General features: G+C 41.8%; 1 protein-coding gene across 6 annotated transcripts in view; it reads right to left on the reverse strand.

Annotated features, from left to right (window-relative positions):
* Positions 1 to 2,387: 2,387 nt before the first annotated feature.
* Positions 2,388 to 19,892, reverse strand: part of MTMR7 (myotubularin related protein 7) — a 109,463-nt gene continuing 91,958 nt past the window's right edge. For 2 of the 6 annotated variants that reach the window (XM_007109907.4, XM_028481160.2), the window contains 7 exons: positions 16,257 to 16,366; positions 14,824 to 14,949; positions 12,921 to 12,970; positions 10,622 to 10,822; positions 8,868 to 9,008; positions 7,419 to 7,545; positions 2,388 to 6,703 (listed from right to left, as the gene is read on the reverse strand). In XM_007109907.4, the coding sequence (XP_007109969.1) occupies positions 6,341 to 6,703; positions 7,419 to 7,545; positions 8,868 to 9,008; positions 10,622 to 10,822; positions 12,921 to 12,970; positions 14,824 to 14,949; positions 16,257 to 16,366 (1,118 nt within the window). In that variant the 3' untranslated portion in view covers positions 2,388 to 6,340. Of the gene's footprint in view, positions 6,704 to 7,418; positions 7,546 to 8,867; positions 9,009 to 9,111; positions 9,238 to 10,411; positions 10,487 to 10,621; positions 10,823 to 12,920; positions 12,971 to 14,823; positions 14,950 to 16,256; positions 16,367 to 19,892 lie in introns of all 6 variants that reach the window. The other 4 variants (XM_028481157.2, XM_028481156.2, XM_028481158.2 and 1 more) reach the window with 4 other exon arrangements.

Genomic DNA, 19,892 nt, shown 5'->3' on the forward strand with positions numbered 1-19,892 from the left:
ATTAAATTTTCCAGAAAATCACTAAATAATAAATCACTTGAGCTCTAAATATTACTAGTTGGGAAGTAATCTGTCTTGAGTCAGTTTTACATTGGTTTAAACCAACTGCTCTAAATAAAACACTTCCTTGATTGATGTTTGATTTAAAATGAGAATATACTGTTAGAGATTTTAGCCTTGTTGGATTGGCCATGCTCTTTTAAGGCTCTGTCCAGCACAATAGTTTTAATAAGCAATAAAGGTAACCTTTTTAAAATAAATTTCAGTGTTAGATTAACTTATAAGTAGTCTAAATGAACATATGCTTAAATTATGTTTTGTAAAATATTTGGTGTGGTGTTGAAAAAAATTTTGTGTCTGATGTGGAAAACATCACATTAAAGAACTAAATTTTAAAATACCAAAGATTTATAGTATTTGCTTTTCAAAGTAAATGCATAATTCTGTTTGGTATAGTTACTGTGTCATTGTTTTTAAATTTGTTATTTATTTTTGTAGACGTATACTGCCAAATGGAAGAAATTAAAGTCTCATCCTCAACATGAGGCAAAGAAGTTTCTAAAAGTTGATAATCAACTACAAGAGTGGTATGAAGTGAGGTGTTATAAAAATGCAAAAGCCATTACAACTTATCCGAAGTATCATTCACAAGGTATTCCCTGCTACAGAAAGTTTGTACCTTTTGACCACCTTTCTCCAATTCCCCAACCCCACCTCCACCTCAGGTTAACCACCAATCTGATCTCTTTTTCTCTAACCTTGGTTAGTTCGTTCGTTTGTTTTAGATTACACATATAAGTGAAATCATACAGTATTTGTTTTTCTCTGACTGAGCATAATGCCCTCAACGTCCATTCACATTGTTGCAAAAGGCAGAATTTCCTCATTTTTATGTCTGAATACTATTCTGTGGTGTGTGTGCTTCTTTATTCATTCATCTGCTGGTGGACAGTTAGGTTGTTTCCATGTCTTGGCTCTTTTAAATAATGCTGCTGTGAACATGAAGGGGTACAGATTACCTTTTCGAATTAGTGTTTTCATTTCCTTTATATTCCCACAAGTAGAATTTCTGGATCATATGGTAGTTCTATTTTTAATTTTTTGAGCGTCCTCCATACTGTTTTCCATAGTAGCTGTACCAGTTTATGATCCCATTAACAGTACACAAGAGTTCTCTTAAATTCACATTATCACCAGCATTTCGTATTGCTTGTCTTTTTGATGTTTGCCATCCTACCAGATGTGAGGTGATATCCCATTATGGTTTGGTTTTGATTTGCATTTCCCTAATGACCAGTGATGCTGAGCATCTTTCCATATACCTGTTGACCCTTTTATATATCTTCTTTGAGAAAAATGTCTACTCAAGTCTTTTACCCATTTTTTAATTGGAATTTTTTTTTTTTGCCGTAGAATTGTATGAGTTCTTTATATAGTTTGAATATTAACCCCTTGTCAGATATATGGTTTGCAAATATGTTTTTCCATTCCATAGGTTGTCTTTTCACTTTGTCGATTATTCTTTGGCTGTGCAGAAGCTTTTTAGTGTGATGTAATTCTACTTACTTTTTATTTTGTTGCTTGTGCTTTAGATGTCATATCCAAAAATCACTGCCAGCACACATGCCAGTGAGCCTTTTTTCTGTTTTTTTTCTAGGAGTTTCATGATTTCAGGTTGTACATTTAAGTCTTAATCATTTTGAGTTCATTTTGGGGAGTGGTATAAGATATTGGTCGTTGCATTCTTTTACATATGACTATCCAATTTTTGCAGCACCATTTATGGAAGAGACCATCTTTTCTCCACTGAGTATTCTTGGTTCCCTTGTCAAATATTATTTGACCATATATGCTTGGGTTCACTTCTGGGCTCATAATTTTGTTCCATTGATCTATTTGTTTTTATACCAGTACCATACTGTTTTGATTACTATAGCTTTATAGGATAGCTTGAAATCAGGAAGTGTGATGCCTCCTGCTTTGTTCTCCTTTCTCAGTATTGCTGTGGTTATTCCGTGTCTTTTGTGGTTCCATATAAATTTTAGGATTGTTTTTACTACTTTAAAAAATGCCACTGGAATCTTGATGGGAATTGCACTGAATATATAAATGGCTTTTGGTAGTATGATCATTTTAACAATATTCTTCCAATCCAAGAACACAGGATGCCTTTCCATTTATTTGTGTCTTCTCTGATTGCTTTCTTCAGTGTCTTGTAGTTTTCAGAGTAGAGATGTTTCACCTCCTTGGTTAGGTTTATTCCTAAGTATTTTATTGTTTTTGATGCTCTTGAAAATAGGATCATTTTATTTCTTTTTCAGATAATTTCATTGTTAGTATATAGAAATGCCATTGACTTTTTTTTTTTTTTTTTTTTTTTTTTGCAGTACGCGGACCTCTCACTGCCGTGGCCTCTCCCGTTGCAGAGCACAGGCTTCAGACGCGCAAGCCCAGCGGCCACGGCCCACGGGCCCCGCCACTCCGCGGCATGCGGGATCCTCCCGGACCAGTGCACAAACCCGTGTCCCCCGCATCGGCAGGCGGACTCCCAACCACTGCGCCACCAGGGAAGCCCCCCGCCATTGTTTTTTTATGTTACTTTTGTATCCTGCAACTTTACTGAATTTGTTGATTAGATCTAACAGATTTTTTTGTGGAGTCTTTAGAATTTTCTATGTATAAAAACATGTCATCTACATACAGAGACAGTTTTACTTCTTCCTTTCCAATTCTGATACCTTTTGTTTCTTTTCCTTCTACTTTGGTCTACTTTGTGGTCTACTTTGTTGAGTAGAAGTGGTCAGAGTGGGCACGCTTATCTTGTTCCTGAAATTAGTGGAAAAGCTTTCAGCCTTTCAACAGTGAGTATGATATTAGCTGTGGGCTATTCCCTTTTGGCCTTTATTATGTTGAAGTATATTCCTTGTATACCTAATTTGTTGAGAGTTTTTATCATGAATGAATGTTGAACTTTGTCAAATGCTTTTTCTGCATCTAATCAGATGATATTTTTTTCCTTCATTTGATTAGTATGATTTATCACATTGATTTGTGTATGTTGAACCATCCTTGCATGCCAGGTATAAATCCCAGTTGATCATGGTGAATGATCCTTTTAATGTGCTGCTGATTTCAATTTGCTAGTATTTTATTGCAAATTTTTACATCTCTTCATCAGGGATATTGGTCTGTAGTTTCCTTTTTTGGTAATGTTCTTTTCCAGCTTTGCTATCAGTGATGCTGGCCTCATAAAATGAGTTTTGGGAGTGTTCCTCCTCTTCAATTTTGGGGGAAAGATTGGCATTAATTTTTCTTAAGATGTTTTGTGAAATTAACCAGTTGAAGCCCTCTGGTTCTGGGCTTTTCCTCCGTGAGAGATTTTTGATTACTAATTCAATCTCTTTACTAGTAATTGGTCTATTCAGACTTTCTATTTTGTCCTGATTCACTCTTGATAGTATGTTTCTAAGAATTTTGAATTTCTTCTAGGATGTCCAGTTTATTGGCATATAGTTTTTCATAGTAGCCTCTTACAATTCTTTATTTCTGTGCTATCAGTTGTAATGTCTCCTTTTTCATTTACAATTTTGTTGATTTGGGTCCTTTTTTCCTTGGTTTACCTTTTCAAAGAACCAACTCTTAGTTTGGTTAATCTTTTCTGTTGTTTTCCTATTCTCTATTTCATTTATTTCTGCTCTAATCTTTGCTGCTATTTCCTTCTGCTAACTTTAGGCTCAGTTCTTCTTTTTCTAGTTCCCCAAGGCGTAGAGTTAGGATGGTTATATGGGATCTTTCTTGCTTCTTAATGTAGGCATTTATTGCTGTGAACTTCCCTCTTAGAATTGCTTTTGATGCATCCCATAAGTTTTGTTGTGTTTCCATTTTCGTTTGTCTCAAGATACTCTTTATATCCCCTTTAATTTCTTCTTTGATCCATTGGTTGTTCACGAGAGTTTTCATTCCATATGTTTGTGACTTTTCCAGTTTTCCTCTTGTTACTGATTTCTAGTTTCATACCATTGTGGTCAGAGAAGATACCTGGTATGATTTCAATCTTCTTGAATTTACTGGCTTGTTCTGTGGCCTAACATATGGTGTATCCTAGAAAATGTTCATGTCCACTTGAGAAGAATGTGTATTCTGCTGTTGATGAACAGAATGTTCTGTATATGTCTGTTAGTACATTTGGTATATAGTGTGGTTCAAATTTGCTGTTTCCTTATTGATTCTCTCCCTGGATGATCTATCCATTGTCTAGAGTGGGGTATTAAAGTCCCCAACTATTATTTTATTGCTTTTATTGCTCCTTTTAGCTCTGCTAGTTTTTGCTTTGTGTACTTAGGTGGTCTCTTTTTGGGCAAGGCATCTGTTTGAGCACTGAGGGGGAGGCGAGGGTCATTGGCTGAGATAGCCTGGTAGGACTGCTGGGTTGGTTCTCCTCCCACCCAGGTGAGGCTGTAGGGTCGGCTTCATGGTTGCTTGGATTCTGTGATGTTACTAGACAGCTGGGACTGGATACTATACTCAGCATTAGGTGTGGCTATGAAATTAGCTTCCCTGCCCTGGTGGTGCAGCAGGATGGGACACAAGGCCTGCACAGTTCATTGTCTGGGGACCTGAATCAGGCAGGAGTGTGCACTGAAGGTGCAGGCCACCAGTCTTGCTCTGCAGACAGGGAAAGTCACAGGCTGTGCTCTCTGTTCAACTGCCACTGTAAACGGGGCTGTTGGATGGGTTATGCAGTTTCCCGTGTGTTCTGGTAAAGCTCCCTGGTCAGGCAGGCTGATGCATGTTTTCAGCAATAAGTGGGGCTACAGATGAGTTTCCCTGCTCAGGCACCGTGGGGGAAGCAGCTCGAAGGTCACTAATGCTCTCTGTGGTCTCAAGTCAACCTGTGCCCCAGGTTCCCTGGCCAAACAGGGCCACTGGCTTTGCTCTCAGGGCAGTCAGCTCTGCCCACCCGCTTCTCAGCTCAAGCGCTGCTGGGGTATGCAGCTTCCAGGTGTTCTCGCCACCCCTCCCTGTCGGGTGGGGCTCTGTCTCCTGCCAGGGGAGGACTGAGAAGGCCCATTTCAGGCAGCTCCCAGATCTTCCTGAACCAGGCTTTCTGGTCAGTAGGGGCCAGGAGCCACAGTCTGCAGCAGTGGCGCCATGGCTCAGCTCTTCTGCCTGGGCGTGGGCAGACTGGACCCCAGGGCCAGCAGCACGTCCCCTCGGGAGCCCGAGCCAGGCAAACCTGCGCCCTGTCGCATTCTCTGGTCAGACTGCACCACCGACCGACCGGACTCTGTTGATGTACGGGGCTGCTGGCTGAGACAGCTGTGTGGGCTCTGCAGGCAGAACGTCGATGAAACAGTACTAACCAGTCACACGGTTCCTAAGGTAACAAATGACAGAACTTACTCCACGTGGTAAACAGACATGAAAACCAAATTCTGTAGTTCTTACATGACATCTTCTCTCATTGAAATGGTGCCCTGTGACTTTATACAGTCATACTTCAGGGATCAGGCTGGTGGTTGACCCACCCTGTCCTGGTGATGTAGCCTCTGGAGTAGTAATAAAAGGTTGTTATTTTAAAAGTTAATATGATCCAAATTCATATTTAAGAACCAGAGAGTAAATATTGTTTCTACTTTATTAGGTGGTACACTGGTGTTAAAGTGTGTTGTAAGTCTTTCTTAGTGTTTTTTAAATAAGGAGCAATATGAAATTCCAGGAAAAGGCAACGAAATTATTATAACGATTTAAAATATATTACCTAAGGAAAAAAGTGAACAATAAACCTGAAAGATAAGCTTAAGTGCAGTTATAGAGCTCATCAGTTACAGAAATATGTCTGTCTATTAACCATAATGTGTTCCATTATTAGGAATACTGATAAGAGAGTCAGGAAGGAAGGTAACATAAAATATTTTAGGAAACAAAATATGCATCTGGAAGTGAAATAAGGGGAAAGACTGAAGTGATAAGTGTGAAGGAAAGAGGTCAGGGCACTTTCTGACCAGCTGCAGGCTATCAAGGAAGATTTGAATTGATAACCTCAGGTGATGGTAGAGGTCATTGCTCTGTAGTGACTAAAACTTCTTCCAGTCTAGAATGATTTTCAAAATGGGGAATCATTTTCCTTACACTTGTTTGATAAAAGAAATGGCTACTTCCTGTTCTTCAACACCTGAAGGAACTACCAGTGGGGCTTTTTTCTTTTCACTGCTACATTTTATAATTCTCCAGGGCCTGTTGTCATTTGTTGGGCGACTCTGTCATTTGGAATTGCACTGTTCCCTTATTTCTGGAACGTGTTTGTGTTTCCTTCACTTGGCAACCCCGCAGGGGACCTTCAGGCCGTGAGAAACACGGCCTCGTCAGAGTCCGGGTCCTTGCCGCTGTCCTCGCTCGGCGCACACTCCCCACCGCTGGCCGAGCGGCAGCTCAGATCCTCCACCCCAGACTCCTGGTCACTGTTGGCTGACAGATCTGGGTCTGAGCTTTTCAAATTGTCTTGGGGCAGAATCAAAGCAGAATCTTCATCGCCCTGTGAAGGGCTCCTGGATGGAAATGACTTCGTATTCCCGCTGTAATCCTGGGGAGTGTTGGCTGTGCTGTTGTCTGAGGTAGAAAACCCCGAGTGTTTACTGGGTTCACTCTGCTTACTCTTCACTTGAGTGCGATTTAACTGGACTTTCTGAATTTTTTCCAGCCTCTAAAAAAGAAACAACAAGGTCAGGGAATGATCATAAATCATGTACCTTTTTTGTATGTGCATGCCTAAAGGTATTCATTACCTTCCAGCTGGGTATAATGTTACAAACATGGGATTTAGACGGACTTGGGTTGAAAACTAGACTTCATGACTTTGGACAAAATAATTAGATTCTGTGAGGCTTGCTTTTCTTCATCTCTGATGTAAGGATGGCACTGCCTTAGCACAGGTTTTCTAAAGAATGCAGAAAACGTAGCATAGGTAGAGCACCTGGCATCCTTCTTTCTCTACCTATCTGGTTTTACATAATGATTTTCATCCTGTGAACTCAAAATACATTTTTTAAAAACTGGGAGTGAGGTGTTCATTATCTAATTTTTTAAATTAAGATATAAGTAGCTCACCCTCTTAAAGTGTACAGTTCAGTGGTGTTTAGTATATTCACAAGGGTACACAGCCATTCACTACCATCTAGTTCTCTAATAGTTTCATCATCCCCGAAGCAAACCAAGGACGCGAGAGCTAAGCCAGATGTCTGAAACGTATTAAGTGCCTAGGTAAGTGCTCACCTGGTGGGGGCTGTGTTTCTTGTTACCCACTGGCTAAAAATGTGAAATGGCTCTGTTGCTACATTTCACACATCCCGAGTCATCAGAGGCTTTCCCAGAGCAGTGATCGTCACAAAATAAGGTTAACAAGAGCAAGTGTGTCTTACTTCTTCTAGGGCCTCAAGTTCTTCCTCCAGCTGCTGGGTTTCCTCCTTCACAGCCATAAGGTAATCTGTGACCGACTGTCGGGGCTGCAGTCCCTTTTCAAAGCGGTTATACATTCCACTCCAAAACCTAGAGAGGACAGCAGCGCTTCATGAAACACCAGGTCACAATCTGTACATCCACATCCTCAAGTCTTCTAAGGCATCTTTCAAACCACAGTCCCACCGTCCTAATAATAACCAAATGCAAAGCACAGGCTCAAAAAAGCCACTTACTTAAGGTGATCATTTCACGTCGACGTTTTCATTTTCTTGAATCAGTAGACTTCTTTTGGGGAAAATAAATTCATGAAGTCTACTTGTGTAGATGGTACTGAATTAGTAGGCACATATTTTTTTCTAAAACAGACTGAAGGTAGTACACGTTACCATTTTCTTTCTTTTTTCGGCTAAGAAAATGGCTCTTAGTTTGGAGGTCAACTTGAAAAATGAGTGTTTGTATTATTAACATGCAGACTCTTTCGGCCACAAAGGGAGTCTTTTAAATTTGAGGGTTTTCGCTGGTTTTTATCACAAGCACCAAAGCTTTACATTTGCAATAAGTCCTCCCTTTTTTATCCTACACAGTAAAGCATACTGGAATGCAAATGCGAATACAGGTGCACTTTGCTTTACTGTGCTTTGTGGAGATGGCGTTTTTTACAGATTGGAGGTTTGTGGCAACCTTGTGCCAAGCAAGTCTATCAGCACAATTTCTCTAACGGCGTTTGCTCATTTTGTGTCTCTGTGTCACATCTGGGTAATTCTCAGAATATTTCAAGATTTCTCATTATTATTTTCTTTGCTGTGGTGATCACTGATCTTTGATGTTACTACTACTACTCACTGAAGGCTCAGATGATGGTTAGCATTTTTTAGCAATAAAGTGTTTTTACATTAAGGTATAGAATATGGTTACATCGTTTTTTAGACGTAATGCTGCTGCACGCTTAATAGACTACAGTGTAGTGTAAACATCACTTTTAAATGCACTGGGAAACCAAAAAACCGATGTGACTCGTTATTCACTCTCTCGCAGTGGTCGGAAACCAAAGCCACAGTATTTCTGAAGGTAAGCTGTGTCCTGATCACTACCTAAACCTGTGATTCCACATTGAACTTCTAAGGTCCTCCCTCCCTCCTTCACTTTTAAATAGACTGCAACTTTACATTTTTAGGATATCATTACTACAAAACATTGACTTCTAAAGAGAATTCCACATTTACGGGGGAAAAGAGAGGGAGAGGAGACACTGGCAAAAATGCCAGATGAGACATTTAAGCATCTTCCTTCAGTGTGTTTGCATCCAAAAAAGCCTTGAAGAAGCTCATACACTTCAACTTCCAAATGGTAAAAAGTGCCAGAATCTAAGTTCATAGCCATACTTGTTAAGGTCCTAGAGGTTTACATACTTGTACATGAAGTTGCATGGCGTCGTGGGGAGATGGAGGGTTCCCTGGGTCTGACTGGGATCATCTCTAAATAGAGGGTTCAGGTAGTCACCCCGATTCTTCCACAGGTGAGCCCATAAAGAGTATGTTCTTTCTTGAATTCTGTTATAAAGGAAATAAGCCTGAATACAGCTTATCTTCATTCTTACAAATAGCAGACATGTAATATTAAAGCTGGAAAGGGATCAAAAACTGTTATCTGAACATCAGGTGTCCCTGTTCTCTAGCAGGGAAATTTGCAATCTGTGTCTTCATGGTACAGCAGGAGAGCTCTGTAACAGTCTCGACTCCTCTGCTGTCCGTACTGGCCTCCGCAAGATGCTTGATCCCTCTGAGTGTAAAATAAAACCACAAGAATTTTTTTGGAATTTTTCCCCAAATAGTCGTTGGATTTTTATTATTTGCCAGGTACTATTTAAACGCTTCACATATTTTCTCTCATTTAATCCTCATTGAATTCCTATGACATTTGTCCCTTTTGCTAATCTAGCCCAACAAATCACAAAACTATCTAGGAAAACAGGTGAGCTTAAAGGATGTACTCTGCTACTTTTAAATCATTACGATTTATTGGAATTAAGGTTCCTTGGAGAAAACATAAACTAGTACCTACTGGAAAAAGTCATTTTCTTTCCATTCAGGCTCTGTAAACTAGTAGAGTCTATTTTATTTGAACTGATCATTTCCAAAATTAAATCTGCTATTATATATACCACACTTAAAATCATTTTATTTTATAAAAATTTCAAAAATTTTCTTTCATTTGCAGTTCTTAAGTCACTTTGTGTTAAGTTTTTGACTTCATAAAAAGTCCACATTTCATCTACTTTTTCCCTCTCAATAAAAGCAATCCAGGTTTAATCTGAAGAAGAGAGTGACCTGCGTTTCTAATCTACTTTCCCAGTTATACAGTAGTCCACCTTTATCCACGGGATCTATGTTCCAAGACCCCCAGTGGATGCCTGAAACTGTGGACAGTACTGAACCCTGTGTGTACTGTGTTTTCCTGTACATACACACCTATGATACAGTTTCATTTATAAATTAGGCATAATAAGAATATCCAAAATGCCAGCATCACTACTCTTGAACTTTGGGGCCATTATTAAGTACAATAGGGGGGTTACTTGAACACAAGCATTGTGTTAACCTCGACGGTCAATCAGATAACCGAGACAGCTACTAAGTAAGTAACAGGCGGTCCCGGGCAGGATGGAGAGGGGCGGCACAAGATTTCATTGTGCTACTCAGAAGGGCCCACGATTTAAAGCTTATGAATCGTTTTTTTTCTGGAATTTTCCATTTAATATTTTCAGACCACAGTTGACCTTGGATAACTGAACTTATGGAAATCGAAACCATGGATAAGGGGGACTACTGTACTTGCAATTCTTATGACAGTATATCCGCCAAAGATGTCTAACTCTTTCCTTTTAAATGCAAAAATTGCTTTCTCTGACTCCAAGAAGCTTCCTTTCCATTATCAGTAAGTGAAGTCTACCTACCTGTCTGTGGACATTAGGCAGGAACTGGGCAAAATGGACTTGTGCCTGTCTTTGTCAGCTGACGGTATTAAACTGCTAAAGTGATGTCGGGAAAAAGAAAATAACTTTACTCTGTCAGTATAGATGTGTGGCTAAAACAGTCTTCAAAACTGTGGAAGGCCATCTGAAATTCTCAGTCACAAACTCTTTCGATAAAAATGAAACACTTACTTGAGTTCTTGTCTCTCCTTCTGGCTGTTACATAGGAAGTTTCCAAACTGGCAGGAATAGATGTGGTGTTGAATATGAATCAAAAACCTCTCATTAAACTCAAAGGCACAGGGAAACTGTTCCATTAACTGCCAGACACACTCAATGAACTGGTCAATAACTGGAGAGATTTCTTTGGGATCACCATCTAGGTTGCCATATCTGTGAAACAGAGTATGAGAGACATTACGGCAAGGTTTTTGGGGGGGTTCTTTTTTTGTTTGTTTTTTTTAACTCGAAAGCTATAAATGCAAAAACAATCATAGAAGCAACCCTAGTTCCTAAACAGATCTGATCTTATAAACCTGGAATGCAGAAGAAGTGGAAAAACGTAACTTTTAAAATTCTAATGTCAAGAGAAACTTTGTAGTGAAGGTCTGGGCAGAGAAGGGACATGTTGACGTTATAATTACAAAAGAAACCATGCTAGAGATAGAGATAGAATTCAAGGAGTCTTTCCATGGAGAGAGCAACCTTTCTCATTCAAACGTGCGAAGTACATCAGAACTTCTGAAATAAATCTTCCAATTTAATTAGTGACCAGGGGGGAGAATGGGAAGAAATGCCTAAGCAACTTCAGAGTTTTTCATTTTTGCATGGTTTTGTTGGGAAGAAAAGAGGAAGAGAGACAGCTTTAAAAAACTGGTTCCCCAAGTTTCTAGGGGTATTTCCATTTCTAGACCAGCGTTAAAACTTGTCAATAATTTATTTCCACGTGACCACAGATTCCCGTATACCTTTATATCTCTCGTATCATTGTTCTCAAGAGTACATCAGGAATCTCCCTCATGTTTGTATTGATTTTTAAACGAAGACTGCCTCGTCCTTTACACTATTATGTGAACTTTAGAAAGAATCCAAAAGGGTGATTTGGGTGCCATCAAATACAGAATAACAACATAGAACCTCATCTTCTCAGACATGGATAATCAACTTGAGGAATAGGAATGAGCAAGGATGGGTTTAGTCGTTTTCTCCAGGGTGGAAACATTAGAAACTGCCTGGAAACCTCTCAAAAGGTTTAGGCCCACTCACCTTTGGTCGCTTTAAAAAGGGGTTGCCCAATATGTTCTTTCCTCACAAGACACATTTATCAGCCATTTCTATATTCTTTCTGCCACAGATCCTCTACCTCAGAGATCCTAAGTGCCTATCAGACAGTCGGTGGAACCCCCAAAACTGAAAATAACAATTGATCATAAGGTTACTTTTTGGGGGGCTTTAATTTTCTCATTTGTAAAATCCAATCACTCTGCTTTCCGGGAAAGAGAATTAATTATAAAAATAGAATTGCAGAAAACCACATAATAAATGCTCAACTAATGCTAAATGCAAAAACTTAACAAAAATAAATATGGGCAGCTCCATAAATTCAGAATTTATTTTAGGAAAACATTCAAACAATAAAAAATGTATATCAAAATCTCTAAATTATTATCAGCATGCTGCCTAAATTTAAATTTTACCTCTAAAAGACGAGACCATACAAGCTTCAACACGTAACATTCAGGGATGAGAGACACCAGAACACCAGTCAGACATTACCATCCACACTAATCAAATGAGGCCAGTAGCTTGTGTTTATTGAAAGCCCAGTAGATGGGCTAGTAGGCAAGGAGCTGGGCTATTCACATATACGGTTTTAAAAGCCTTGCTATAACCCCGTGGATTAGGGAGGGTCTCCCCTTTAAACAGATGGGAGGCGAATGCTCAGAGAGGACAGATGCCCAAGGCCACACAGTAAGTGCCACAGCCTGGATTTGAGGCTGGATCTGTTGGGCTCAAAGCCTGGGCCGCCGTCCTACATTAGCTTTCCAGAGATGCCTGGGACACAAATGCCACAGGATAAGCCCAATTTAACTACCCTTGTGGAAGATCAAAGAGAAACTGTTCCACAGGCGTTTCACAACGTGCAGCTTAAAATGAATGTCTGCACTTCAAAAATGGAATAATTTAGTAAATCAAATGTGTGTGGAAGGGGGGGAGAGTCCATCCTTTCTAGGTCGATTAATGAACAAGCTTCTGTCTCTCCTGGAAGAACTTAACATTAGTTACTTCTGCTCAGTAAATACCAGCCGCTCTCGAGTTAGAACTTCTTTATCTGTGATACAACATATTCAGCAAAATTTTAACTTCCTGAATAAGATACACAAGGAAACTGAAAACAAGGCTATTTTCCCCCACTCAATTGAGAACTTCAGAAACAGACTATTTTTTTATCCTAAACATTCACTACAACAGATTTTAAAATATTTCTTACCTGTGATTAAACTTATGACCAAAGGAAATCCAGTCCTTTTCAATTAATACCTACACAAGATAGAATATAAATATCATGGAGAGAAGCAAATGAAGGAAAATAAGAGACCAGCACCAATAATTCTGAAGGATTCTGAATTCAAAGATTCTTGGAGCAGAAGTCACTCTCCTCTGTAACCTGCAAGTGAACGAGCACTCCCTGTCCACCCCTACAGAGGTGCAGGTCAGAGGGCAAAGTTGAAAGCCTTCCGTGGGAAAAATAAGAGTGAACATATGAAAATGTAATGCCACCACCCAGAGTGCTTTCAGTGAGCACTGTTCATATTGCTTCATGTATGGTCTCATCTCATTGTGGGTTAGGTGTTACCACTCTCATTTTAGAGAGGGGGAAACTGAAAGAGGGATTAAATACTCACTGAAGATCACGCTACTGGCAAGTGGTGGATGCCACCTCGTAACTGAGCTCCAGAAACCACCACAGCCCATCTAGCCCAACTCTCAACCAACAGAGGCGATGCTGCTTGTCAATATAATAGCAAATACTAACCGTTTTACAAGAAACAATTAGGGATATTTTCCAGTGATCTTCAGTATACTTTAGAAGAATTCTAGAATGATGAGGGTCTGGAACATATTAGAAGTTTCAGCCCTGCTTTGGCGTTAGGGGTAACATGAGTTTATACTCTCAGATTGTCTGGATTTAAAACAAAACTTTTTAATCAAATACTATAGGATAGTACCATCAATATCACCAATGCTGGGCTTCCCTGGTGGCGCAGTGGTTGCGCGTCCGCCTGCCGATGCAGGGGAACCGGGTTCGCGCCCCGGTCTGGGAGGATCCCACGTGCCGCGGAGCGGCTGGGCCCGTGAGCCATGGCCGCTGGGCCTGCGCATCCGGAGCCTGTGCTCTGCAACGGGAGAGGCCGCAGCAGAGGGAGGCCCGCGTACCACACACACACACAAAAAATATATCACCAATGCTCTAAAACAGCCAGAGCTTTTCCCTTAAAAAAAGTAAGGATTGGTTGAAGTTTGGCTTTGACAACTCCTAAGTTTAATGGGGAGGGATCAAAGAGAGCCAATGGTGGTGAAGGGGCGAGGCTCCCGGCGGTGTGACTCCGCCTCCCCACTCTCCAGACAGAAATGAAGGACTCCGGCCCCTAACCTCAGTCCAGGGGAGGGCTCTGAAGCAGGACTGTCACTCTGAAGTCTCAGCGCTGTCACAGGTGATAGGAAGTTCTCTGACACATTCAAAACAAAAGGAAAGAAAAAGCCGAAGAGTGGAAACCTGCCACTTCTCTCTTGTCCCCAGAGTGTCAACTGATAATACTCGATAAAGGAGACCTAGCAGTAGAGCTATCCCATCAGGCTTCCTGGCTCAGCGTCTATCCCAAGCATGGATTCAGGATCCTCTGAAGCACTTTCTACCAAATCATGGTTCAAGAGGCAGGAACCAGGTAATCTCCCAGCTGCTAGGAAGTCCCTGCACTCCTTTTTAAGATTTTGGTTCTGGCTGAGCCAAAGCTTCACCCTTCCAGGCAACTAACACAAATATAGTGTTTTCTGTTTTATAGTCATGTTACCTCGAACTTGAAAATATATATCAAACTTGAAATATATTTATACAAATGATGTATAAAACTATTTTACAAACTGCTAAATAGATATTTTATATATGCCCCCAAATTCACCTTTAATAGCATTGATTTGAATTGGTTCCAAAATCCCAGAAATTCACCTTATTCCAAGCCTGTTTGACCTTTTCCCTTTTAATTAATCATGCTGATCTACTAGAAGAAAAATAACGATGAGGAGGGGGAAAAGTTGCCAACAGTTGTCAGAAGAGAGGTCCATTCTGTCCAGGCACTGCGTGCATGGGACAGTGGCCAAGCGGCCACACTCACCATGAAGCCCTTCAGAGTCCGGTAGTGAGGGTCCAGCAGGAGGCTGGCCACCGAGCACACCTGAGCAGTCCTGTCCCAGCCATCAGAACAATGAACAAGCACGCTTGCCCCTTCCTCTGAAACTGCCTGAAAAACAGGATGGGCAAAGGATGGCTATCAACAGGAAAAATCACCAGAATTAGCTTTGGCTTTGTACTCACAGAAAGAATCAAAAACAGATTTACAGGCAAAAAATCAACACCAAAACCTGTTCCTTCATTTACTGAGTGTTCATGCCCCTGTTAGGGCGGAGCCAAGGAGAGGTTTGGTGCTGGTAACTGAAGCATCACTTCCCGTCCCTTACATCCGGGAGCCACGAGCCCAGCTTCTGTACCATATACAAGCAGGCTTCCTGTGTGAACGTCTCCTAGCCCACCTTCATCCCTCTCTTCCTCCCTGCCGGGTTTCCACCTTAAGCCTTTCCAAATGCAATTCTGGAGCTGCTGCTGGCTGCAATCATTTTCAAAAAGGAAAAGACAAAAATTATAAATTGTAAAACTATGAAATCAGAGATAAAAGGATAAGAGCCAAGTAAAAGTGCCCAGCACTGAATAAATATTTGTTAAATAAATGAATTATCTAATAAAGGGGAGCATACCATGTCATCAGATATGGTTGTCTTTAGGTATAAATCTGAGGGGAATTTATTTAAAAAAAAAAAAAAAAAAACGCACTGGGCTTCCCTGGTGGCGCAGTGGTTGAGAGTCCACCTGCCGATGCAGGGGACACAGGTTCGTGTCCCGGTCCGGAAGGATCCCACGTGCCGCGGAGCGGCTGGGCCCGTGAGCCATGGCCGCTGAGCCTGCGCGTCCGGAGCCTGTGCTCCGCAACGGGAGAGGCCACAACAGTGAGAGGCCCACGTACCGCAAAAAAAAAACAAAAAACAAAAAAAAACCGCACTGAACAACAAAATAGACAATGCATTCAAAAGCAGCTTATATGAAAGTTGCAGCAAAATCTTCCTCTGGCAGAACAGAATCTACCTGCCAGGTTCAGGAACATGACTTGCTTCTGCCATCACTGAAAAGGGGGAGCTATTTGCTAAGATGGAAGCTTCAGGCCTCGGTCACTCAAGTGACTCACATTTGGATGTACCCTCCTATAGAAAATGCTTTCCTCCACCCAGGACCAAGCCTAATTGAAGAGAGACCATTCTGAAAGTATTTTACCACTTGATCGCCTTGATGATATACTATCAACTGAACACCATCCTCTCTTTCACAAAATCCCATCTTCAGAGGGCCAACTTCATGGAGGTCTGCAAAGCCAGCTCCCCATTCGGTATCACCCAGTTTAGTACAGAGGAGCTCATGCGGGGGAACAAGACCTCCATTCCGAAGTCAGAGTACACTGGCTGCTCTTCCCCATAGTTTATGTTCTCTGCATTCGCATACCTTTGCAATGAAGACTCCTGCATCCAAGATGGCCTTGATATGCCTCAACCAGCCAGAGTTCTCCAGTCCCCAAAGAAAATCACTCATGGAGGGAGATTTAAGTTCACACACTGCAAGATAAATTGTGTTACAGAAACAAAGTACAGAAAATCTCTCATTTTACATGCGATCATATTTGTAGGCAGTTCGTTAATGATTCCTTCACTGTAGTATTTTCTGGAAGACTTGAGTCAAGATAAATGCTCAAGCTTACTCATTCTACTGAACAGTTCCAAGTAAGGCTTTACTATCTTCTTTGGTCACAGGGGACACTGCATCTGTTTAGGAGTATTATATTAGTAAAGTTTAAACCCTAATAAATGAAAATCATTGAATGTTACCATAGTAAAAATAAGAGATTTATTTATTCTTCCAGCAAAGATATTCAAAATGTGCCACCAAGAAGCACTTGAGTAAGAGTGCCCTGGAGGAAAAGACTCCTATAACGAACTCCAGCACTTTCCCAACTAGAACTCCATCATCTAAGCACTTCAGTTGCGGACTGCTGTAAAAATACAAAACAGAACTGTCCTAGAAGTCTTAAATGGCAATGATCCAACTCCTCCTACCGACAACCCTACCCAAAGGGAGTAAAGCGTGTGAACTTAAACATGAGACCCTGCACTTCCGAATGCTTCTAGAGCATCAGGTTAGGGGTTTTCCCTTTGGTTGAAAATGGAGATAATCCAGGATTCCAGTGATACCTATATTTTACAAAACTAAGGCAGGTGTGTAAACACTTCTATAATATTATCACAAACAATTTCATCTCGAGAGCTTATCTTTTAGTTAACATGAAGCATGAAAAAACTTTAGGGCTCAGCGTTCTGACTACATATCACAAACGTGACATTCCAAAGTTCATGGGGTTCATACCTATAAAGCCCTTTTGAGGAATCTTATAAATTAATCAATGAAAATTAAATAATGTTCCATAGATTTTGTTTGCTTAAAGTGTTTCTTTGGGCCTTGATTTCTTCATGTTTAAAACAGGGAAGGTGTACTAAATTATATCTAAGTGTCCTTCCAACTCTAAACTCCCAGATTCAACTTTAAGTCTATGAAAGCATTGCGCATTTGCAATACATAAAAACAGTTAACAACGTTTGATTTATCAGATGCCCTTCCCTCAAATATGCCAGATAACAGAGGGTTCACTCGTTACTTCCCGCAACATAAGAGCCGCACAAAAAAGCACAAGTAGTTAAATTCTGAGTCACGGGCAGCAGCAGTGAGGAAGAAAAATAACACCGAGATTCCCAGCTTTTCAGGCCCTTCTTAAGAAAAAACCGTATTATGAATATGTTCAGGCAAGAGTCCAAACTCTTCCTTCCAAAAGCTTGCCCTGAGCTGGAAGCCCAGCTGGAGAACTGAGTTCTCTCCAGCATTGCCCTGGTTCAGGACACCGTGCCTTTGAAGTCACAGGGCTGCCGGCTCCCCACCAGCAGCGATTTAGATTGTTCCAGGAAGATTAACCCGATTTGCAGTCATCAAACGTTTTTGCACGTGTGCCCCTCCACTGACTTTTAAAACTGTGTACCCTCTCAGGCACCCTGGAATAATGCACCACAATAAGACTGAAGGTGTGTTCGCCGTCTGTAAGGTGGCAAAAGGGCAGTTCGTTAGGGAAGGTGGGAAAGGATGGCTGGTTCACACCTGGACGGAGGAGCATCTCTAAGGCAGGCGAGGCAGTTTTAGGAAGAAGCACGTGCGGAAGTCAGTGCCATAAAGCAATCCAGCCAGGGCGCCCCTGGGAAAATCTTCCCGTGACCTCGGGGTGTATGTACTCAGTGTGAAGACAGACGCTGAATCTGCTGCAACTGAAAAATGCCAGCCCTGGTGAGAAACTGGGCCGGGCGTGGCTCTGTCCTCGGGGACGCGGATGGGGACGGGCTGGCCGCAGCGCTGCCCAGGCCCTCCGGGCAGCGCACGTGACGCAATCCCCGCACCCTCTGTGCTGCGGCCTCTCCCGCGGGCGCCTGCTGTTTGGTCTTTCTGTCCAACCCCGGCCGTGACCCAGACCGTTCAACTTAATCCTAAAATACACACGTTCCACCACGTAGAGTCTCTGGACCCACTAAGTCCTTTAAATCTTCCGCAGATAACACTGACTTGCAAACAGTTTTTTGTTTTTTGTGGGTTTTTTTTTTTTTTTTCCACTGAACTAGCCCACATTTCTGGTGGACATGATCGGGCTCAGGGCTAGCTGGCATCCTCCTTCATTTCAAAAAGTCCAGGGAGCTCCAGGGATATCTTGGCATCCAAGCTCTGAAGCTCAGTCCAAGGACAAATGATCCCCTTTTGCCTTCTCTTCCCACCAGGTGTGGAAATGACAGCAAGTTTAAAAATACAGACGCCAGGCTCTCCAGCTAACTGGGAGGTGGCCTGTGCCAGCGGCCAGAGGGGACCGGCCAGCTCACAGAACAAGGCCCTAAAAGGTGCTGTGGAGAGGATGCCCAGGCCACCCTCTTCACTGGCTCACGGCCCAGGGGACCAGCTGCCGCATCTCTCCCAGGTCAGCTCCTTTCCTTCCACACGGAGGATGGCTCCTTGTTTAACACGTCTGCTTTCAGGAACATTAAAACTGGGTACATTCAATAAAATAGCCTCCCGAGGTTTCACGCAAGGTAACGGCCGAGAGAGTGTTTCCCCTCACATGCTGAGTGGCGACTGTTAAGAGCAATCAGCCCAGAGGTGATTAATACACGTGGACAGATGGGGGTACACTTGAGACTCCAAGAATTAGCACCTGGATTTTTAAATATAAAACTGATGGGTCTGTTTGGATAAACTCAGGATAACGCAGAAATACGGATCGGTTCACCCTTGTTGCCAAAGCTGAACCAATATTTACAAACCATTGTGCTGAACAAAGTTCGTTTCAGCTGACCTCAGAGGCGTCAGGCACAGATCACAGAGAACCAGACTTATTATACTAACCTGGAGTTTAATGCCTGGGTCTAGTGACATCTGTTTTACATAACAGGGCAACTGTATCCCACAAACATATAAAAACAGCACTTAAAAAACGATCGATAATTACGGCACCTGAGGAAATAGGAAATTTATTTGGAAGAAGATTAACCTCCATGATCTTCCTTAGCTGTTTCCTATACCAAGCTCCTTTCTTCCTCCACAGCGACCGGACGGGGATCAGTGAGGGTGCAAAGTCTCCATCTGAACCCTGTGGGATTGGTCTCTCTTGTGTCTAAGGTCTAAGGTTGGAAGGTACACGGCCCTCCCCTACTTACCAGCCACACACATACCTGAGCTCTCCTAACGTCTGTCTCCTTCCCATTTTGGAGTCAAAAACCCAAGCCCCATGAAACGGCCTTCAAAGAACCAGCAGAATGATGGTAATCTCCCTCAACTGAACTTCCCAGCAGGTGATACCATTCAAAGAGGACTTAATTATGGCCTGTACAACAGAAGTGTTTGGTAAAGCCTGCCCTGTAGTCTCCCTTTTTTACTTAGAGCCCACCCTGGTGACAGAATAAACTCTGCAGTGAAGGGTACTCAGTCTATTAATGTCAGTGCTCTCTCCTCCCCACCCCTGCCAACTGACATGGACCCTCTTTTTTTTTTTTTTTTTTTTTT

The sequence above is a fragment of the Physeter macrocephalus genome, chromosome 20 (genome assembly GCF_002837175.3).
Source record: "Physeter macrocephalus isolate SW-GA chromosome 20, ASM283717v5, whole genome shotgun sequence".
Lineage (NCBI taxonomy): Eukaryota > Metazoa > Chordata > Mammalia > Artiodactyla > Physeteridae > Physeter > Physeter macrocephalus.